The following is a 23651-nucleotide window of genomic DNA, read 5'->3' as shown; positions in this document are numbered from 1 at the left end:
TGATTCTATGATCTTGATAGGCTGGAGCACCGGGCAGAAAAAAACAGAATGAAATTTAATAGGGAGAAATGCCAAGTTCTGCACCTAGGAAAAGAAACCAAATGCACCGTTACAAGATGGGGAATACTTGGCTCAAAAATACTACAAGTGAGAAGGATCTTGGAATTGTTGTCGATCACAAGCTGAATATGAGCCATCAATGTGATGTGGCTGCAAAAAAGGCAAATGCTGTTTGGGGCTGCATTAGTAGAAGCACAGCTTCCAAATCACATGAAGTACTAGTTCCCCTCTACTCAGCACTTAGTGTCACTTGTACTCAGCACTTAGCATTTAGTGCATCACAAACAACAGATGAGCCTCTCCAGGGAGCTTCAAACTATCTGAGGCTTAAGAGGCAGTGCACCTCGTAGTTACAAACTTAGTTACAACTTACAAGTACCTCAAAGAACTCTACGGTCCTTGGTCAGAACTTAGTTAACCAAACGTGGTGCCTTAAAGGACTAAATATACAGTTAGTCTCTGTTTGTTCCACAGCTTCCCTGCAGCCAAGCCTGCTGACTGTGCAACGGGCACACGGTTTCAGCCAGGCTCAAGCCAGGACCTGCTGTCTGTATGAAAACCTCCAAAACAGTGAGTAGGACTGTGCAAGGGTGACTGCCCCCTATCTATGCCCTGGACAGTGAACTCCTATTCCCTGAATTCTACCCAACACATACGCACAACACACGGCCAAGCACTTGGCCAGAGCACTTGACATGTGTCCCGAGGATCGAGGGTGCTGTTGTATGTGCACTAGGGATGTACGAAAGTCACTTACCGTTTCGTGGATCTGCTTCGCGGGGGGGGGAGGCGCTCTGTCCCTCCCCCTGGAGTCCTGCCCGGACGGCTCCTCTCCACAGGGATTCCGCGGAGCCGCCGGCCAGCTCCACCCACAGCCGGACATCCGGCTGCTGGGCAGCAGGGACGCAAATGGCAGCGGCCGTAGCTGCCGCCGTTTGCGTCCCTGTACTTAACCGTGATAGGCTACGTAATTTACGTAGCCTATCATGGCAAAGTAAAAAAAACGAGTACGCAAATGGCGGCGGCTATGGCGGCCGCCATTTGCGTTCGTTATTTTTTGCCGTTCTGGCCTACGTAAATATTTATGTAGGCTAGAACAGCAAAAAATAACGAACGCAAATGGCTAAAAATAGAATGGCTAAAAATAGCGAATGCAAATGGTGGCCACCGTAGCTGCTGCCATTTGCATACGCTGTGCCCAGCCACAGCTGGCCAGGAGACCAGCCGCCCCTGCCACACCTGCCGCCCCCGCTGCACCTGCCGCCGCCACACCTGCCACCCCTGCTGCCACCGCCGCGCTGCCGCCACACCTGCCACTGCCGCCACCACACCTTCCGCCGCTGCCCCGCCACCACACCTTCTGCCGTGTCGCACTTGCTGCCCCCACTGCTGCCCCCGCCGCCCCCACCACCACACCTTCCACCACCACTGCTGCACCTTCCGCTGCCACACCTGCCGCCCCCACCGCCCCCGCCGCCCCCGCCGCGCCGCCGCCGCACCTTCCGCCGTGCCACACCTTCCGCCGCCACTGTCGCACCGCCGCATCCGCCCCAGGTAAATGCCGTCCTGGGGGATTCCACGGGGCGGGAGGGGGGAGGAGGCCGTTCCTCCATGGATTCCGGAGGGCCGAATGCCAGTGCATTTGGCCTCACTGGAATCCGTGGCAGAATTCTCCGCCATCCCTAATGTGCACATAGAGTCAGGGATACATATGCAACCACGCCCTTCCTGGACACTGGCAGGCTCAGGGGTTTTATACTTTCTTTCCTTCCTTGGGGCCTATGGCATCAAAGAGGGGTTCAATGTGTTCTTTGTCGATGGTTGTTTACTGACAGACTGACGCAGTCTTCTAATTCCCCAACACCTCTCAAGGTTGCAAGCATGCAAAGTACTGTTCTTTGCTATTAAAACAGCTGTTGATGCCCCTCTTTCTTGGCCCATCTCCATCTTTCCTACTTCAGCAATCTTCAGCACACACCAAAGCATCCCCATTAGGCCTTCCTGTAACAAAACCATACCCTCTCCATTCACACTCTCCCCTTCTCCTGACCTGGGCTAGAATGTTTCCATCGACACTGAATGTTTTGACTAAAAGGATTTACAATTCAAGATCCTTTCAGGGTCACAGTGATCCGGGACAGTTCCATTAGACAGAAGGAGGAAGGGACAGACAGCAAGCTTCTGAAAAGGAAGGAACTTGGTAAGAAGAAGCAATCTTTACTGATAGTAAGAAAGCTTGATTAGGTGAATGAAAGAGTATAAATGAAACTATATATAAAATGATTGATGAAGGCAAAAGGAGAAGGGGACGGCAGAGGATGAGATGGCTAGATAGCATCGCCGATGCAATGAATATGAACTTGAGCACGCTCCGGGAGAGAGCGGAGGGCAGGAAGGCCTGGCGTGCTCTGGTCCATGGGGTCACGAAGAGTCGGACACGACTGAACGACTGAACAACATCAACAATAAAAGGATTGTATTAAGGTATTTAGGAGAGCAATTCAGTGAGTTAAAGTATATAGCACTTCAAGTCCAGTCTTTCTGCACACGTATCTGTAATGTGTCACCAGAGCAAGGGTGGGCAGAATGCAGATATCCAGATGTTTTGGTGTTCAGCTCACAGAAGCCCCTGCCAACATGGCCAGTGATCAGGAATGCTGAGAGCTGAAGTTCAAAACATCAGGATAGATCTATTTTCTGCCCACACCTGTTCTAAATCATGCCGCTTTCCAGAATTAAGATATGCAATCCGCCAAGGAATCCCAAAATTGTTAAACAGACTGTCTTAAACAGAATGAGGAGACAATGAATGAATCTTGAATATCCAATCCAGACGGTTCTTCAGACTTCAAAATTAGTTTCCAGCGCAAGGCATAGATTTTCTGTTTATTGAATGTCAGATATATGGTCGGGGGGGGGGGGTAACATGGAGGATTTCTCTTATGTGTTCAGCACTGTGAGATCAAAGGCAGAGCTAGCACCGGAGACTCTCATGTTTAAAGATTCTTTTAAAATTAATGATGAAAACTATTTTTGTGTTCCCCATGACACATCCTATGTGTGCAGATGAGTAACAGTGAAGGGTGGTAAGTGCTGACTGGTGAAGGGGTGGTGGCATAGATGGGGGGAAGGGTGCAAAGGCACAGATGATGCAAAGTGAAGAGATTGGGGTGCAGACTGGGGAGATAGGGGTGCAGATGAGCAAAGGGAGGGGTGAAGACAGTCTCTCTGGCAGGCATCTCTCTCTCTCACACACACACACACACGTTACTCATCTGCACACATAGGATGTGTCATGGGACACACAGTTGTGTGTGTGTGTGTGTGTGTGAGAGAGAGAGAGAGAGAGAGAGAGAGAAAGAGAAAGAGAGAGAGGGTGGAGGTTGGATCTGCCAACCCCCCCAGCCAATTTTCAGAGGCAGTGGTGGGGGCTTTTCTATTTCAATACAATCCTATAGAGCAGAGCTTTCCAAACTGTGTGTCGCGACACATTAGTGTGTCGCCGGCAGTGTGTAGGTGTGTCGCGCGAAAATTGTGTGGAAGGGCACCGCGGAGTTCCCTTACTCACGTTTGCTTCGCTTGGTCCCTCCCCTGGAACTTCCTAAAGCAGCTAATGTTAAAGCAGCTTAGCTGCTAAGGCTTAGGTGCTTTAACATTAGCTGCTTTAGGATCACGTGGCGTCTTGATGCAGGACGCACGTGACTGGCAGCGTTGGAGTGGTACGGCGAGGAGTGTGGAAACGCTGGCTGCACGAGGAGTGTGGAAACGCTGGCTGCACGAGGAGTGTGGAGAATTCCAAGTTAGCAGAGCAATTAGTCGAGCAATTTGCAATCAGCTCGGGCGAGAGGGTTCCCCACATCCTCGGTGTGGCTGCAGGGCAGCGGGGGAGAACAACGGCCTGCTGGACGCCCCCAGAGCAGGGAGGGTTGCGCCGCACAGGCGAGGAGCTTCGAGCCTGCGATCCCCAGAAAGGTAGAGGCGCGGGGCGAAGAGAGGGGAAGGGAGGCACTGCCCTGGGAGCAGAGCTCGGCCGACACCGGCGCGGAGAGCTGGCAGCGGCCACCAGCCCTGCATGGTTTCGGGCATGCCCTTCGCGGACTTCTGGCCAAAGTACCACACAGGTGGAAACGCCACCTGGGACTGCACCGAGTAGGCCGTCCGCCATCTTGGCCAGTCGGAACGGAGCTCAGTTGATTTCTGCCATTTATTTTTATTTTTACTCTGCTGTAATTGTGGATTAACCACCCACTGGCGGTGTACCACCGGAGAGTGCTGGAACTAGACTCTGGACATAGGCATTGCAAATATTTACAGCAGTATAGCCTTGTAGTGAGACATATTTATTTACACCATTTTTGTTGGACTTTTGCTTCTCTACTTCATGTGTTTTTGCAGCTGAGCTCCTACCTGGACCTATGTGTCCTAATATGTATTGTAAATACTTTAGTTAATTTTGTTTATTTTTCACATTTTCTCCTAGTCCTGATTCCTATCTTTGTCTCACTTTATCGCTGTGGGAGTGGAGCGCAGGTGCTGTTATTTTCATAAGAAAAAACAGAGAAAGATAAGCACTAAAAACATGAAAGTATGGTACCAAATAAATTGAAGTGTCATTTTACCTCAAAACACTGTCATTTGTCAGAAAAACCAGTAGGATACTTTATTGAGCTTTCAAAATCTATAAAGAAGCAGTCTGCATGATTCACAAAGAGAATGAAGACACCAGAGAAAGCTCAAAAGGAAAGTTACTTGGTTGCTCAAATAATTGCCAAAAACAAGGACCCACACGCTATGGACAACACCACCACAAAGGAATCTTGCTGTGCTATTGTTCAAACAATGTTTGGGCCCGAATTTGAGATAGAAGTTAATAAAATCCCTTTGGCAGATAACACAATCGGAAGACGTATTCAAGACACGTCTGATGACATTAAGCAGCAAATGAAGGATATTTTTCAAGACGATAATATGATCTTTACATTGCAATTAGATGAAGCAACAGATGTCAGTGGGTTAGCACAATTATTGGTTTTTATACGCTTCATTCATACTGACAGAATTATTGAGCAATTCTTGTGTTGTTTAGAACTTCCAATGAGAACTAGAGGTGAAGATATATTTAAAATATATCTTTTGATTGCTTCATGAAGGAAACTTTTGATTGCTTCATGAAGGAAAATAATTTGCAATGGTTAAATTGTGTAGGAATATGCACAGATGGCGCACCCTCAATGGTTGGTTCAACAAAAGGTTTTATAGCTTTAGCAAAGAAAGAGAATGAAAATATTATAATTACTCATTGCTTTTTACATCACGAAGCACTAGTCGCACAAACCATTGGAAATGAATTAAGAAAAGTTTTGGACAAAGTGGTTCAAATGGTCAATTACATTAAAAGTAGACCTCTTCAATCAAGATTATTTGCTCATATTTGTGAAGACATGGGGGCAAGGTTTAAAAAGCTTCTACTATACACAGAAGTTTGTTGGCTCTCAAGAGGTCGAGTGCTTTGTCGTGTATATGAATTGAGGGAAATGATGCTTAAACTTTTTGAGGAAAATCAGCAGAATGAATTCTGCGATCTAATTCAAAGCAAACTTTGGTGCACAAAATTGGCATATCTTGCTGACATATTAGAACATCTGAATAAAATAAACACCAGTATGCAAGGAAAAGGAGAAAATATATTAACAGCGGTAGATAAAATTTGTGCTATGAGAGACAAAATAGCAATTTGGAAAAGGAAAGTGAAAGAAGGAAATTTTGAAATGTTTTCCAAAACTGCTGAGTGCCAGCTAAAATGTGATATCAGCTCGCTAATTGTTAACCATTTAACATTGCTTGGAGAGAAAGTTCATCATTACTTCCCAAATGTTGAAATCCAAGACTATGATTGGATCAGAAATCCATTTCTTTCAACTGCAATGAGGAATTTTTCACTTATTGAAGAAGAAGAATTAGCTGACATAAAAAATGATCGAAATCTGTTAACGATGCATGAACAGGGTGACTCAGACAGCTTTTGGATTCACATTTCAAAAATGCATCCAAACATAGCTAAAAAAGCGTTAAAAATTCTTCTGCAGTTTTGTACTACATACATTTGTGAAGTATCCTTTTCAACGATGGCAAACTTAAAGACACTGAAACGTGGAAGCTTAAAAATGCTTGATGACGAAATGCGAGTGTCTTTATCTAATATTCCACCAAATATTGAAAAGCTGTGTTCATCCCATCAACCTCATACATCCCATTAAAATGGTAAATAGTTATTGGTGTTATTCAACTTTTTAAAATTCTTGCACATATTTACATACTGTTACTCATAAATGACAACAATGTATGTTATTATCTTACAAATCATATATTTTTTTAAATATAAATGAAAGGTTTTCATGAGATATGTTGTATCCCCATACATTTCGTTATTACAATTTATGTATGTGTCCGTATCTCTTATAACGGGTTAGTTTAACCTCCGGTTTGCTAGTAAAACTGAGTTACCGTGTCACGAAATGATGCATGTCTAAAAAGTGTGTCACCAACACAAAAAGTTTGGAAAGCTCTGCTATAGAGAATAGCTTCATAAGCTTGTATCGGAAAAGAAAAGATGCCCCTGCCGAAAATAAGATGGAGGAGGGCAAATCCAACCCCCCACCAAGAAATCTGTTGCTCCAAGGCTTCTTTGGGGAGGGAGATTGGATGTGCTGGATGTGGGCCACCTCTAGCTGATTTTCGGCAGGGGGGTCTTTTCCTTTCCAATACACCCTTATGGAATGATTCTCTATAGGCTTGTAATGAAATGGAAAAGCCCCCCCCCACCCGCTTTAAAAAGGAAATCCCATTCTTTAAAAAGGAAATCCCATTCTACCAACTACAATAAAGGAGGAACAGGACCTCACCAGTGTTTTAAGCGAGTAGCTATAATTTCTTCAGAAATGGTGAGCACAAATCATCACCAACCTTATTTTCAGATTCATTTTGACTGAGTGAGATTTTCTTTTCTTTTCCACTTTAAACTGACCTTCCTCCCTCATTGTTTTGCCAATCCTCCTGAAATTTTCAGGTTATGTAAAACCAACATTTCTTTCTTGCACTTGTAAATTTCAGAAAGGTTGGTAAAGCAACCCTGATTGTATTAATGTTCAAATGACCAACCTCCCAATTACCCCTTTATAATGGTTAGAACGCTTATTTTACTGGCAAAGCCTTAGCTACCAGCCATGACTGTGGCTGGTAAATCACTCTCTGGCCTCTCTGCTGTGATTTTGTCACTGCTTAAATCAGCCTTACTCAACCTGGTGCCCTCCAGAAGTATTAGGCTACAATGCCCATCATCCCCAGACTGGGGGTGATTGGAGTTGCAGCCATGGCTGGGGGTGATAGGAGTTGCAGTCCAACACATCTGGACAGCAGCAGATTGCAGAAGGCTTGTCTATACTTTCTACACTTTACGTTTTACTGTGGAATATGACCAGAGGATTTCATTGTATTAGCTGTGGCACTGTACATGTTACCTCTTTTGTGCTAAGTATTTTAAATTGTATGTATCATAAGGATTTATGATCATTTTTCTAGTCTTTGGTTCATCCTGAATTTGAGAGTTCTTCATTTCCTTTTATAAAGGAGATGAGATGAGACGTGGAAGCAGGGCTATTGCACCAGCCCTGTTGAAAGCCGACTTCATTTTTCCTCTTCCCTCCCATTCCTTTTTCCTTCTGTGTTGTGTCTTTTTAGATTGTAAGCCCGTGTGCAGGGACTGTCCTGTTTTACTGGTTATATGTAAGCTGTTCCAGGAGCCTTTTTGGCAGAGGAGTAGGATAAATAGGAGAATGTGTCTGCATTTTGGTGTGTACTTCTCTTAATACATTCAATCTGAGTATGTAATTTTCATAATCTCGTGCATGTTAAATGCTATTTTCATTAACATATGCATTTCTGTGAGCACATTTTGATTTGTGTGTGTGTGTGTGTGTGTGTGTGTGTGAGAGAGAGAGAGAGAGAGAGAGAGAGAGAGATGGGGAACTCCATTGCAAATGGGGAACTCCATTGCAAAATTCGGAGAATTTTGAATTAAACAGAATTACTGTATTTAAGTTTGCATATTGGTCCTGAGGTGCAAACTTAGATATGTTCACATTAACATGCAAACTGAATGAACTTTACACCCTCCTTGTATCAGGATCCCTCTCCCAGGGCAGTGGGTGGTTGACGGCTCAAGACAAGAGAGGATAATCCAGCAGGAACATCAACTGGTGCGGCCTTCACTTGCCACCATCCCTTTCCTGTCCCATCCCACAGGGGTCCTGGTGGCAGATGAGCCTGTTGAGGGCTTCTGGGTTGGGGTTCTCCTGTCATAGCAGGCACTGACATCTTCTTCACCCTCCTGGTCCTTCCCAGAAAATTATGGTTCCTCAGTTGTTGCTGAGATATATAGCCTGAATCTCCTGAGGAGAGCTGAAATCTGGGCTGGGAGAGAGTCTCTGTGGGGGCTGGAATGCATGACGTTGTCCAGGGAAATGGGCTCAGCAGTCTGACAAATTGGTCCCCTACACGATGAGATTGTTTTCGAAATACCTGGAAAACAGTTTTTACCTCTCATAGTTGGGCAGAAGGAGAGTGTCTCAGGGATCTTCCATTTACACGGAAAAGCAGAAGGTTTCCAGCATTTGGGAAGAGAAGCAATCAGAGGAGTCAACGGAGCCAACTTCCCAGCATCTCCTGTCTCCCATTCATGTTACACTTTAATCAGCTTTCCCTACATCTTTCTAGGGATGGGGCAACTCAGGCTGTTTCCTGTTCCACTTTTGCATGTATTCCCCCATAAGCCCTTTCCATCCCATTTCCACATCTATCAATGAATTTTTAAAATCTGCATGAACATTCACGTCCAGTAATGGTGAGAAATGTCAAAGCAGGGGGTTTTTTTTGAGGGGGGGGAACTATTTCAAAGATTGTTAAGAGGCACCAAGAAAAAGTGCAAGTTGGTAGTGTGAGGGTGGAGAACATAATGATTTTGAGCAGAAATCAGTTGCTAAATTTATTAAATTGAAGTATCTTTGTAGAGCAGTGCCTTCTCCCTTATAAAAGGTGCTCAGAGAGACTTACATGAATATGAAGTTAGAGAACTGAGGTCACAAACCTGAACTCAGTTCACACATATTTTCTGGGATGAAGTGATGTTGGGAAGATGCTAATCGAAACACACAATTAGTGTGTTGAAAGAGTGTTTAAGCCTTCCACTTATCACTTCTTTTAAACTACAACACCATACCACCAAAACTGTTTTAAGCATCTCAAAATCCAAAGCAATCACAGGTAGGTCCTGCAGTATGCCTGTTGGTGGAAATCTCAATGTAGTAGAGAATGAATATTTTCCTTTCAGACTCCAAACCCATTCTATCACAACCAAATGTGTCATATTAGAAAGCAACCCCCCAAAATCTTGCATCATGCCTGCTGGTGGAAATCTCGATGTGGTGTTGAATGATTTTTTTTTTTGTCTCATTCATGACGGTGCAATTCAAAATCCAGAATAAAAAACCTGAATTCCCATGTTATTCAATCTTACACATAAAAAATATTATAATGATGTTGATGGGTTCAAGAAGGGGGCTCCCCCTCAGTGTTCAACCCATCCTGCGAGCTACTGATGTAAGCAACCAATAGGCATGAGTCAACAGTAGGATTCCTCTAGCAATACAGTAAGGCTCAGATGCTTCATAAGGCAATACAGGACCAAGACAACGTGGAGAGCATCTTTGCTACTCCCAGGGACTCCATCCTCCCAATCTGGATTTGGGGCTGAAAGACCCAGAAAAAGTGATAGCTTTAGCTTCTGGTCTTTTAAACCAGCAGGTTTTTTGATGATCAAATCTTTTTATTTCGGTGCTCTGTTGAGAGATGGAAACAGAATCTCAGCATACAACAACCTCTCCTCTTCCACTGGTTGGAGCATGTTCTCTATCTCTGGTCCCAAGGGAGCCGCAGCAGAGGTGAAGGTGACAAGAGCATAAGTAACATCTGAGTCCTGTGAAAGCAGAAAGAGGTTGAGGGCACCATTGCTTGGGAATTAAACCAGGAGCCAATCGAGAAGAAGGTTCTTCTCCCAATTCTTAGAGCTGCTTTACATAGCTAAAAGGCTTCAGTTCTTATGGTGTGCCCCCAAGGAAGGAACCCTAGGAATGTTAATGTAGTCCAGTTTTCTGGTTTTAACTAGGGATGGCGGAGGCATCTGTCTGCGTGGTGAAATCTGCCAAGCTTTCAGTGTCTCAGTCCCATGTGCTTGGGCTCACTTGTCTGCAAGCTGGACCAACTTGACACAGGTCAAGTCAGGCCAGCTGCCATTCCCAGCCATCCTGTATACAAGTCTCTCCTTCTCCCCCCACCCCAGGGAGGGGAGAAGGAGAGATTTGCACTCAATGACCCTGGCACTGCAATTGCCCACTATAGGCAGCTGTGTGCACCCTGTCTCTCCTTCTCCCTTCCAAGGCCCAGCAGGGAGAAGGAGAGACGAATTATGCACAGCCACCACCATGGCTGGAAGACCAGGTATTCCAGCAGGGAGCCTGTGGATTGGCTCATGAATGCAAGCTGAGCCAGGGGGCTCCGGGAAAATCTGTTGAGTCCCAAGCGGGCTGGATTTCCCCCTGCCAGACATCCCTATTTTTAACATCAGCCAGATAGATGTCCCTGGGAAGGTCACAAGAAGGGTATTGTCAGGAGCGCCTTGGCGGCCTCTCCCAGTAGATTCCAATAGCCAAGACACAGACAAAAGCATTTCTTTTCAAAGCTTTAATCCTTTTACAACTTAATGACTCTTTCAGATGCTAATTCACCAGCGACTAAAGCAAGGAACAGCAGAGTGGCCTAAGCTTCAAGTAGTCAGTTGATCCCCGTTTGAAAGAGAGTCACTTGAAGACCCAGAACTTATGGGCTAGGGAGAGATCCTCTCTCTTTCCCTTGGGTCCATGGGAGGCGGCCGTTGCTTGCGCGCCAAATGGGCGCTATGCCTCCTTTCCGCACCCTCCATCGCTCGTCACTCTTTGCGTCTGCGTCGAGCGTCTAAGAAGCCCCCCTCTCGCACTTCCTCACTGCCAGGGTCGCTCTCTATCTCTGGAATGCTGGCAGGAGGAATCTCTGCCAGGTGCTGAGCCTGTGAGGAATGAGTTGGCCCCTCTCCCACGGATTGCTGTTCCTCCTCAGAATCTGAACTGCTCTGAGGCTCTCTGGGCTCTGTTTCCACCCTGACAGGTATAGAGATGGTCATCATCCCCTTTTAACTATCCTCTGCATGGGGTTATTCAGGGGCATGGTTCCTACACAGACCTGCCTTTTAGCTGACATAGATAATAGCTGTTGCTGTATCTTTTGTCCATGAAATTTCTAAGCTTCCTCCCTTCCTCCCTATGTCTAACCCAGTGCCGTCATCACCTCTCATACTAGCAAAATCCATTAAGATAGCTGTGTACATTTCCAGAGCTACACGGAGGGACTGATCATCAACCATGCAGCTGACCCATCGTTACCTGGGCCTGCAAGGCCGTTGCTTGGGGATCCAGCACTTTGTCCATCTGTTCTCCTGGCTCAGATCCTTGCTGAACTTGTGTTGCTTCCAAAGTGGAAATAAAGAAGAGAGAAAAGAGTGAAAATGTATTTATTGCCTTACAAACTGAAATCCAGGCCAGAAGGTGTAGTTTCTGCTTCCACAGACCTCAACCCTGGCCATTCTCTCTCTTTAAAAACAAGATTAAATATTGCCTGTATTAGCAACCTCCTCTTAGCATATAAAATGAAAAGAGATGCCCACAAGCCCTGTCACATACCGTTCTTCTTCCTCAAGCAATAGAAAGCGAGCAGGACCATCACAATCAGAAGTGGAATAGCCAAGCACATGTATACCAGTGACAGTTTCGGTGAAACTGAGAAACATTGAAAAGGGAAAAGATTGGGATTTGTATACTTTGTTTTTTAACCTGCCTTGTTCCTGAAGACTCAAGGTGAGCAGGTAATGTCAAATCAAATCAAGTCCTAAAAATACTTAAAGCTTAAATACCTTAAGTTAACCAATATCCTCTGCCTCTAAATTCTTGCCCAATTTCTTTCCCTATCCCCTGCAAGTAATTAGTATCAGACTTCTGCAGACAGGTTCAAGAAGAAGGAGGTTTGTGAGCTGGAGAGCAGTCACAAATGAACCCCTCTCTCCCTCCCTACATTCCCTTCCCATATGAGCTGCTCACATGAAAGGGATCACCAGAGCATAGAGGTTGAGAGAAAAAAATACGAAAGAAAGAAGATGATATTTCAGGTCTCCTGGTGAAAACAGGGTGTTCCTCTTAACCGCCTGCTGTGGGACACACAGCTGTGCCCACTTATTTCAACCAACACACACAAAAGGGTTATGCAATTTCTAGAGTGATCTCTTGTTATCCCAAAATAACTCACCTGTGATGTTCACCCTCTGGCTCCAGGGAGATATGATCCACCAATCACTCACTTTTTCCTCATAACTGCAAGCAAATTCCCCAGTGTGGTAGAGTTTGGCTGATGAGATGCTTGCAGAGGCATCTGTGTGGGTGTTTCTGGGTTCTCTGGAGCCCTTCGGAGGCTCTTCGCTGCTGGGTGTCATCTCAAGCTTGTCCTTGTAGAAATGGAACCTCTTCTCAGTGTTGCTCCCATTGGCTAAGCAAGTGATGACCAGGGGGTCCCCTTCCCTCAACACTCCAGATGGAGGATCCACTTTTAGCACCGGAGGAGGAGGACCTGGGGTCATCCACAGAAGGGAGGTGATTAGCGGTTGAGCAAGGAATGGCTACGCGATTAAGAGACTGGGGTTCACTGGCTTTTACCAGGTGGGAAGGTTCAAGGCCTGCAGAGGCGAGGCAAGGGAAAAGGGTCAGGCCTAGAGGCCTGGGTTTTTTGTTGGGAGGGGGTATCTCTGAGAGGAGTAGTTTCATTTCCCACGTTAAATTTCATTTTCATTTCCCCAGTTAAGTATCATTTCTTCAGGTTTGAAACAGTACTTTCAGTTTTAACGGAGGAGGGTATAAAAAAGAGAGAGTCAGAAAGACCAGAGCAGTAAGAGCAGAGTTAAGAAGAGCAGAGCCTGAAGAGGGAGCAGGAAGAAGCAGCCTGGGGAAGTCTAAGTACAAATAGGGTAAAGGAACTTGAGTTTTGCAACTTTATTTTCTCTTAATGCTTTTGTATCACTCACCTCTACTGTGTAAATACTTTTAGTTGTGATTTGCTTGCTTTAATTTACCAGTAAACTGTTGTGGTTAAGCCCTGTGTCTAGAGTGTCAGTCACCCCATGCCTATAAGCCTAATCCTCACATTATTGGAAAGGGGAAGGTGAAAGAAGGAAGGTGAAAGAAGGATTTCTTGCCTCTTAAGGAGGCAAGAAATCCTTAAGGAGTTGCTCAGGGGGTCCAGGTCAAAAGAGGAATCCTAGCATCAGGAAACCATAACCTGGTCTGACTAGAGAGTTGTGGGCCAGGCTGGGAAGTTTGGGGCTCTCCAGGGGTTTGGAAAAGAGTCTTTCCTCACCCTACCTGGAGATGCTGAGGACTGAACCCAGAAAACTTTGCATGCAAAGCAGGTGCTTTGCCATTTAGTTAGAGCTCTTAACACATGGAGAACAGATGAAAGAGGCACCCAGGTATCTAGTCAGTCTCCTCCAAAATGGTGAGCTATATTTTATTTCTATCAAATTACCATTATTATTTCTAAATTTGCATATATATATATATATATATATATATATACACACACACACACACACACATTTTCATATGCAAATTGATGTTATCATTTGTACTGGGTTTTTTGTAAGCGGCCACCCTGTTTTGACATGATCAGTGTAATGTGTAGCCTGTTGGGACCTGACTTGCCAGAGAAGAAGTAAAAGCATGTACGGATGTAATTCCAATAAACAGGTTTATGCCTTTACAGCCCCAGTATAGTTCCATAGATAACAGTTCACAACATCAGACTTAAACCAGGTTGAGTCCATGAGCACCAAAACAAAGAAACCCCAAACACCCCTGCCAAGCTGGCAGAATAAATCCCAGTAAATTCAGAAAGCCCAGTACAACTTAGGGAAGCTTTGCAGGTTATCCAAGCATTGTTTCCAGCAAAGGCTCTAGCTTAAATATAGGGGAGTGGCCACTAAAGATCAGTATCGGACACTCCATCCTGGCAGGACAGCCTGCCTCTTAGGCAGTCACTGCATCTCAGAGGACGCCTCTGCTCCACCCTCTTTAGTTCACGATGCAGTAAAGGAGACACCCCTGAAACATCCTGGCCCAGAGAGACCTCCTTCTGCTGCCCTGTTCCCATGGAAGGTTCCCCTGGTCAAGAAGCAGGGGCTTCCATCAAGTTCAGGTCTCCCAGTGTGGAGATAGATTAGATAGGCAGTCCCACCATTCTGTGTCTCCCCCCGCCAGCCAGCCTGGCAAGTAGAAATGAGTTCTCAGGCTCCTGACTGGGCCTGATTCTGCAGCATCTCCTTCTGACTCAGAATCAGAGTTGGAGGCTACAGCTGGGGCAAGGCCTCATATAGCCTAGGCAGACCCCCTGTTTGAAGTCGGAAGCCTTTCAAGTAACAGCCTGTGTGGGAACCGTAGCATAACAAAATTCAGTGGCCCGCAAAAAGCAAGCAGAAGGGAACTATCATCAGAGATAAGACCAGGGAAGTCTCCTAGACCAAAAGATGGCACATCCCTCCATTTCTTCAACTTCTGAATACTTTGCTTTAAATTGCATTTATGGATCCCATCTTATATATATAATTCAAAGTCAGGAGTCCGTTGGTCATCCCTTTTGGACTGCCTTTCCATTGACTGATCCTCATGAAACACACTTTATTGGAAAGCTCTTGACATGCAGATTCCACAAATATCAATGGTTTTCATTATAACACAAAGTCAGGAGTTTATCTATGTCCATAAAGCCTTTTTTTTTTTTTTTAAGAATTGGGCTATCTTCTGTAACAACGTACTGTGAAGTTTTATTTTTAAAATAAAAAATGTCAAGTATAATTAAGCAAACATAATTAATTGCAAACTGGAGCAAAATGAAATATGAACACACACAAAATCTCTGCACACCTTTATAAACAGAGGTGCAGGCCAAAGTACAATGATATACCAGTAACATACGGCCTGTAAACAAATCATGAAGGGATTAAGAGATACCTGCTCTTTGACTGTTTCAATGAACATGGCTAGTTAAGTTACACTTTTTGTTAGATTTTATTTTTCTCAGTGAACCTTGTTCATGGGCAAGCGGTTCTCTTGTTACATGTAAAATAATGCTATCACCTTGAATAGTTTAATGAAGAAGAAAATACGGAACATAACATAACATCCAACAGTGTCATTGCCTTTGCACAGCAGATAGCAACTTTTTTTGCCCCAGACGGCTGCATGGACAATGGGCAGAGGTTGCACCCAAACACATATGCAAATTCAAGAAATAAAGCAGAAGACACACCCTTCGTGTCCCTGGAAACAGCATCAAAGCGACAAATCAGAGACTGTGCTGACGATGCCACCCACATGCAAACTGGACATGCAGGTAGAGCCAGGGGCATGTCCATCATACTGCCACACCCACAAAGGCAAGGAAGTGAGAGAACAAACACACTCATGCTCCTGGGCTGTCATGGCCTGAGACCAATAGCTTTCAGGGAGTGATGTTTCCAGTGGCAGCAACTCTGAGGAGGAATCAGAACCAGTTCCCAGACAGTCCTAGTGGGCTCCTCCAACTCAGATTGCCAACCCTGTCCACTGGATCCCCAGGAGCTGCTCCTGCTCTCTGATTCTGAGAACTGGACCTCTGTGTCATGAACAAGGACCCAGAGCTCTCATCCCCAGGGAAGGAGGGTCCTGACCCTTTGCCCTCTGAGGAGACTCCAGAGTTAATGGTTCCAGGAGACGACTCAGCCACAGAGAGGTGTCAAGACCTAGTTAACCAGAAAGAGCCCAGGGAATGGCTTCCCTGGGCCCAGAGGAGGTTCTCATTACCACCCTGAGGCTCTGAGGGTTGGGGCCATGAGGACACTAACATACCCAGCCACTCCCACGTTGTCACAGCCTGACACTGCTAAAACAGAGCAGAATCCTTTAAGAGACCAAGCCTCAGTCAGTATGCAGATGGGGCCAACCAACCTAAAGTTTGTTACTCTCCTATTTAAGCCTTAGTCTTGCTCTGGTCCTTCTTGGAGCAGCGTACTGACAGCTGGAGCTATCCATGGTGCTGATCTCTTTCTGTTTTCCTTCCTAAGAAACCTGACCCCTGCTCAAGATGTGATCCATAGCAGAACTCTGCAATCCAAGATACATCAAACACAAATGAGAAGGTGCTATTGCATTCATGCCCTTCTTCTCACTTCCTATTGGGGCATCCGGTTGGCCACTGTGGGAACAGAATGCTGGATTAGATAGGCCTCTGTGTTGATCCAGCATGACCCTCCTTATGCCTGGTGAAAGCCAGACTAATGTCCAAATGAATCAACCCAGTTTAGCTTATCCTTTTTCTCAAAGGACTTGTCCTCCAGACCTCGTATTGCCTTAGGGCTCAAGATATTTGTAAATGAGGACTAACAACTAACTACATTTGATCACATCCAGCCCTAGTTAACATTAAAACTCCTTTCTACCCCTCTTCTCCCTTTGTTCTATCTTTGCCCTCTCATCATGTAAGCTCTGTGGGGAGGGAACTGCTATAAAAATATTTCCTCATGTTACTATTGAAAGGACTATGCAGATTGACAGACAGACAGACAGACAGACAAATGTTGGTGGTGAAGAAAAAAAGATATCAAAGAAATTAAAGAACAGGGTGGAATGACTGCATAAGGGAATTCAAAAGGACATAAGAGCCATACTGGATCAGACCAAAAATCCATCTAGTCCAGCATTCTGCTCACACAGTGGCCAACCAGCTGTCAATAGGGATGTCAGAAAATTCCACCATGGATCTTGGTGAGGCTGAATGCCAGTGCATTCAGCCCCCGAACTCCGTGGCGGAATGGCCTGCCACCCCCCCGCCTCCCTCCTGGGACGAGACTTACCTGGGGCGGATCTTCCGGGCGGCGGCGGCTCCGGTGGTGGCGGTGGCGGCAGCTGGTCTTCTGACCGGCTGCCGCCGCCACCATTTCCAGTGTTGAAAAAAAAAAAGATGTGATAGGCTACATAAATCTTTATGTAGCCTATCATGTCTGACTTTAAAAAAAAACAAAAAACGCGCATACACAAATGGCGGCATTCCTTATTTTGGGCCATCTTAGTCTACGTAAATATTTACGTAGACTAATTTTATTTTATTTATTTATTTATTTATTTATTTATTTATTTCTATACCGCCCAATAGCCGAAGCTCTCTGGGCAGTTCACAAAAATTAAATCCAAGCAACACACAATAAAACAATTTAAAATATACAGAACATTAAAACCACAATATAACAATACAACCACAATAAAACCTAGCAGCAGTACAGGAGTTTAAAATACAGATTTAAAACAGCAAAGATAAAAATTTAGAAAGCTAAAATGCTAAAATGCCTGGGAAAATAAAAAGGTCTTCACCTGGCGCCGAAAGGAATACAATGTAGGCGCCAGGCGAACCTCACTAGGGAGCTCATTCCAGAGCCGGGGTGCCACAGCAGAAAAAGCCCTCCTCCTCGTAGCCACCCGCCTCACTTCCTTTGGCAGGGGCTCACGGAGGAGAGCCGCTGATGATGATCTTAAGGTCCGGGCAGGCACATATGGGAGGAGGCGATCCTTCAGGTAACCTGGCCCCAAGCCGTTAAGGGCTTTGAATGTTAACACCAGCACTTTGAATCGGGCCCGGAAATGGACTGGCAGCCAGTGCAGCTGGAAAAGTACTGGCGTAATATGAGCTCGCAGGCCAGTCCCTGTTAACAATCTTGCTGCCCTATTTTGGACCAGCTGAAGTTTCCGGACCGTTTTCAAAGGCAGCCCCACGTATAACGCATTGCAGTAATCCAGACGAGAAGTTATCAGAGCATGGATAACTGTAGCTAGGCTATCTCTGTCCAGATAAGGGCGTAGTTGGTATACCAGCCTAAGCTGATAAAAAGTGCTCCGTGCCACTGAGTCCACCTGTGCCTCAAGTGACAGTTCTGGATCCAAGAGCACCCCCAAACTACGAACCTGATCCTTTAGGGGGAGTGCAACCCCCTCCAGAACAGGTTGAATATCACCTAGCCGGGCAGACAAACCACCCACTAACAGTACCTCCGTCTTGTCTGGATTGAGTTTCAATTTATTAGCCCTCATCCAGTCCATTACTGTGCCCAGGCACTGATTCAGAACAGTCACTGCCTCACCTGGTTTTGATGTAAAAGAGAGGTAGAGCTGGGTGTCATCTGCATATTGATGGCACCTCAGCCCACACCTCCGGATAACCTCCCCCAGCAGTTTCATGTAGATGTTAAACAGCATGGGGGATAAAATAGAGCCCTGTGGAACCCCATGGCACAATTGCCATGGCACAGAGCAGTAATCCCCCAGCACCACCTTCTGGAATCGGCCATCCAAGTAGGAGCGGAACCACTGTAGTGCAGTGCCTCCTACTCCCAACCCAGACAACCTATCCAGAAGGATACCATGGTCGATGGTATCGAAAGCCGCTGAGAGGTCCAGGAGAATCAACAGGGTCGCACTCCCCCTGTCCCTCTCCCGGCAGAGGTCATCCCACAGGGCGACCAAGGCAGTTTCCGTTCCAAAACCAGGCCTGAAGCCCGATTGAAATGGATCTAGATAATCCGTTTCATTCAAGAGTGCCTGGAGCTGTCCTACAACCACCCGCTCAAGCACCTTGCCCAAGAAGGGGATGTTGGCCACGTAGACTAAGATGGCGAAAATGAGGGGGAATGCAAATAGCGTCCACTACACTATTTGCGTTCCCCTTATTTTTGCCGTCTTACTCTACGTAAATCTTTACGTAGACTAAGACGGCCCAAAATAAGGAACACAAATGGCGGCAGCCGTAGCCGCTGCCATTTGCGTACGCGCGGGTTTTTTTTTTTTTTAAGTCAATGTGATAGGCTACGTAAAGATTTACGAAGCCTATCATGGCTGACTACACAGACGCAAACAGCGGCGGCTACGGCCGCCGCCATTTGTGTCCCTGCTAGCCAGCAGCTGGATGTCCGGTTGCTGGCGGAGCTGGCTGGCGGCTCCATGGAATCTCCATGGAGCGGAGCCGGCCAGCCAGGATTCTGGGGGGGAGGCATGGAGCCCCTCCCCCCTGGCGAGGATTCCGGGGGGAGGGACGGAGCGCCTCCCCCCCCCAGCGGAACCTGGCGGAGCCAGGTAAGGGCAATTTCGTACATCCCTAGCTGTCAACCAGGAACCCACAAGCAAGGCATGAGCACAACAGCACCCTCCCACCCATGTTCCCCAGCAACTGGTGTACATAGGCTCACTGCCTCTGGTACTTGAGGTACCATAGCCATCAGGACTAGTAGCCATTGATAGCCTTCTCCTCCAGGAATTTGACCAGCCCCCTTTTAAAGACATCCAAATTGGTGGCCATCACTAGTATTTTCACTACATCCTGTGGTAGTGAATTCCATCCTTTAACTATGCTCTGTGTGAAGAAGCCCTTCCTTTTATCTGTCCTGAATCTCCCACCAGTCAGCTTCATGGGATGATCCCAGGTTCTAGCATTTTGAGAGAGGGAGAAAAATGTCTCCCTACCCACATTCTACACACCATGCATAATTTTGTAGACCTCTATCATGTCTCCCCTTACCCTCCTTTTTTGCAAGCTAAACACTCCCAGCTGTTGTAACGTTCCCTCATGGAGGAGATGCTCCATCCCCTTAATCATTTTACTTGCCCTTTTCTGCACTTTCCACAGCTCTACAACATCTTTTTTCAGGTGTGGTGACCAGAACTAGACACAGTATTCCAAGTGTGGCCACACCATAGATTTGTATAGGGTCAGTATGATCTTGGCTGTTTTATTCTCAATTCCTTTTCTAGTTATGCCTAACATGGAGTTTGCCTTTTTTACAGCGGCTGCACATTGACTTGACATCTTCATCAAGCTGTCCACCACAAGCCCAAGAACTCTTTCCTGGTTGGTCACCACTACGTCAGATCCCATCAGGCTATACTTAAAGATGGGATTTTTTGCCCCAGCGTGCATCACTTTACATTTCCTTACACTGAACCCCATTTGCCATTTAGATATGCCCATTCTCCCAGTTTGGAGACATCCTTTTGGAGCTCTTCACAATCCTTTTTGTTTGTTTGAACCGTTCTTTCCAGCCAAACTTCAGAAACTGAGCACAGCTTGCCACTTGCCTTTCCAAGTGATCTACACTGAAAAAGTAGAGGGAGAAACTGGAAACAGGCTCACTCCATTGGCTCTGCTAGAGACCAGCTCCATTTCCTCCTTCTGTTCCTGAACTATTTCAGTTGTAGCTGGTCATTCTTATTATTTAAAAAAAAAACAAAAAAAACCCTGCTATGTAAGTTTAAGAACTGGTGCCTGAGTTTGGTTCTTTTCCTCTTCCCTCCCCATCCCATTTCCCTTTTGTGTTGTCTCTTTTAGGTAGAAAACCTGTGGGAAGGGCCAGTCTTTCTGGTTATTGATCCTATGTAAGCTGCTCTATGAACCTTTTCTGATGAAGAGTGGGGTAAAAAATGGTTAAAATAAAGAAGCAGGTATAATAAAAGGATTCCTCACCTGTTACTGAAATCCTAATAAAACTGCTGTCTGGAGATTTGATCTTCCGTCCAGATTCCAAAACATAGTACCTGCAGCCAAAGTCATGTCCATCATCTTCTGGAAACAGGGGCAGGGAAATTGTGAAGTTGACCAGAGAGGGAGAGGGACTGATGAGACCCCCCAGGGCCTGGGCACTTCTCCCCCCGGGGCCTGGCCATTTGCTCCTGAGAAATCTGATTCTTAACACGTGATAGTTATCAGCAACTGAGCACGTGAGGTTTATGGATTCCCCACTTCTGTAGACATCTCGCATTGGGGAAACAGAGAACTGTGGAGGTTGAAGGCCACCTGAGAATGAAAGTGGAAGAGCAGACAGAAAGGCTGGGACTCAGGAAGGTAAATCGAGTTGGCTAAACCTACAAGCACTTCTATCTCCCAGAAATGTTGGAGGTACTGACACTGGAGACTGATGCTGGAATAAGAAGATCCCCTATTCTCAGGGGCCAAGGAAATTGACCGGTTTTTAAAAAGTTGGGTAACTCACTTGACCAGCTCCATATCTGAAGCCTAGGGTTGACCATCCTGGGGAAATATGGCCCTTTGGGGGGACGATGGAGCCACATGACAGACCCGGCTTGGCTGGCATTTGTGAGCCAAGCTGCCCAAGAGCTCCCCAAACCCAGGCACTTTTTTGTGCAAAATGGCTGCAGGCGGCAGCGGCAGGAGTCCCCACTACCACCGCCGCAGGGTGCAACCCCCTCCATACTCTCCTCGCCAACACTGGCAAGCAGAGCATGAGGGGTTCGCCCGGGGCACCGGCTGGCACAGCTGCTGCTGCCACCACGTGCAAAGGGCTCCTTGTCCCGGGTGGAGCAGAAGGATTCATTTTGCACACAGCGGCAGGGTTGCTGCGCACATGTCACTCCTTCTGCCCCCGGGGCCTGGGAGGAGGAGGAGAGACTCGCCCATGGAAGCCCTGCCGCTGTGTGCAGAATGGAGGAGGAGAGGGGACTCCCACCCCCATTGCTGCCCTGCTGCTGCCAGTGCACCGTGGAACTCCCCTCTCATCCTCCTGCCCCCCCACCAGCTGACAGCTGCCCTAGCAGAAGGCCCTGGGTGCGATCTCTGACATCCCCTGGTAAGGCTGTAAAAATTCCTGCTGGAAATGCCAGAGGGCCACTGCAGGTCAGCGCCAACGACACCGTGAGAGGTAGACTGATGGGTCAGTACAGCTGGATCAGTCACAGGCAGCTTCCCATGTTCCTACTTTCAGAACCTAAGTAGCCAAACATAGGTTATGGTTGATCCATTTATCTCTCTGTTCAAACTTTCCCTTCCCCACCAAGTAACTACAGCTGCCTCTTCCCCACATCTGAAATCAGAGGTCCCAGCTCACACAGGGCAACTTCTAGGCAGCTTTGACCCCACCCACAGTTCAGAGTAGGAGGTGTATGGATTCCCCACTGTCTGTTCTGGTGGGGAATCCGTGGCGGGGGGGAGGCGATCCTCCCCCCAGAATCTTCGTGAGTGGCTCTGCTCCACAAGGATTCCGGGGTGGGGGGGAACCAGCTTGGGGGCCGCTTACCTTCCCTCCTGCCAGCCGGAGCCGTTTGCCTCCTCCCTGTCCCTGCCGATTCATTGCCATGTCTTTTCTTAAAAAAAAAAAAAAAAAGCTGATCGGCAGGATGTGCCCATAGACTTATATGCAAAATAGAGCCGTGAATTTTGCATATAAGCCTATGGACACATAGACTTAGATGCAAGTAGGGATGTACAAATTACTTACCTGCCGTTCTGGTGGGGGGAGGTCCGCGCAGGGGAGGCGATCCATCCCTCCCCCTGGAATCCTCACTGGCCAGCTCTGCTCTGCAGCGATTCCGCAGAGCCGCTGGCTGGCTCTGAAGCCCCAGCTATATGGCCGCCAATGCCATATCGCTGGCTGGACTAACGTACTGCGGCCGCAAATGGCATCCAGCATAGCAGACGCCATTTGCATCCCTGCTTTAGCCATGATAGGCTACGTAAATATTTTTTATGTAAAATTGCATCGCTACCCTTTTTGTGATAGGCTACGTAAATATTTACATAGCCTATCACGGCTAAAGCAGGGACGCAAATGGCGTCCACTACGCTGGACACCATTTGCGGCTGCAGACCTGCAGCAGATGGAAGTCCGGCTTTGGACGGGCCCGGCCGGCAGCTCCGCAGACTCGCCGCAGAGCGGAGCCAGCCAGGGAGGATTCCAGGGGGAGGGACAGATCACCTCCCCCCCACCGCGGATGCCCCGGACCGGAACGGTGAGTGGGGTTCGAATCACAGCAAAGAGCAGGGCCAGGGACGCAAATGGCATAGCGGATGCCATTTGCGTCCACAGTCCATCAGTCCAACCAGTGATATGGCAATTGCGGCCGTATCGCTGGGCCTTCGGAGCCGGTGACAGGCAGGATCCAGCCAGCAAGGACTTTGGGGGGACGCGGAAGTAAGAGATCTTCTCCTCCATGGACTTTGGGGGGACTGATTCAGTAGAATCTGGCCTCATTGGGGTCCGTGGAGGATTTCTCCAATATCCCTAGATGCAAGATTTATGACTCTATTTGCATCTAAGTCTATGGGCACATCCTCCCAATCGCCATGTTTTATTTCTTTTAGAAAAAGAAAAGACATGGCGATCGGCAGGGACAGAGAGGAGGCGAACGGCTCTGGCTGGCAAGAAGCAGTGGAGTGCCGTTCCAGTCCTCCTGGAGCAGAGGTAAGCGGTCCTGATCCACCGCGGATTCCTGTGGCTGGATTCCAAAGAATCCGGCCTCATTTGAATCCGCAGCAGATTTCTCTGACATCCCTAGTTCAGAGCACTGCAAGTCTGGAATACACAAGCTGCTGTCACC

At 47.0% G+C, this 23651-nt stretch overlaps 1 protein-coding gene across 1 annotated transcript in view; it reads right to left on the bottom strand.

The window, feature by feature from the left end:
- Positions 1–9088: 9088 nt before the first annotated feature.
- LOC146343060 (uncharacterized) overlaps positions 9089–23651 on the bottom strand; it is a 38207-nt gene continuing 23644 nt past the window's right edge. Inside the window, exons 4-7 of the mRNA XM_084806610.1 lie at positions 12505–12822; positions 11886–11981; positions 11589–11671; positions 9089–10090 (exon numbers count right to left, since the gene is read on the bottom strand). Coding sequence (XP_084662736.1) covers positions 9941–10090; positions 11589–11671; positions 11886–11981; positions 12505–12822 — 647 coding nt within the window. The 3' untranslated portion in view covers positions 9089–9940. The remainder of the gene's footprint in view (positions 10091–11588; positions 11672–11885; positions 11982–12504; positions 12823–23651) is intronic.

The sequence above is a fragment of the Heloderma suspectum genome, chromosome 6, assembly GCF_057233095.1.
Source record: "Heloderma suspectum isolate Gila_16-S chromosome 6, 16-S_ref, whole genome shotgun sequence".
Classification (NCBI taxonomy): domain Eukaryota; kingdom Metazoa; phylum Chordata; class Lepidosauria; order Squamata; family Helodermatidae; genus Heloderma; species Heloderma suspectum.
The sequence above is the reverse complement of the archived record's forward strand: the minus strand, read 5'-3'. Positions and strand labels throughout refer to the sequence as shown.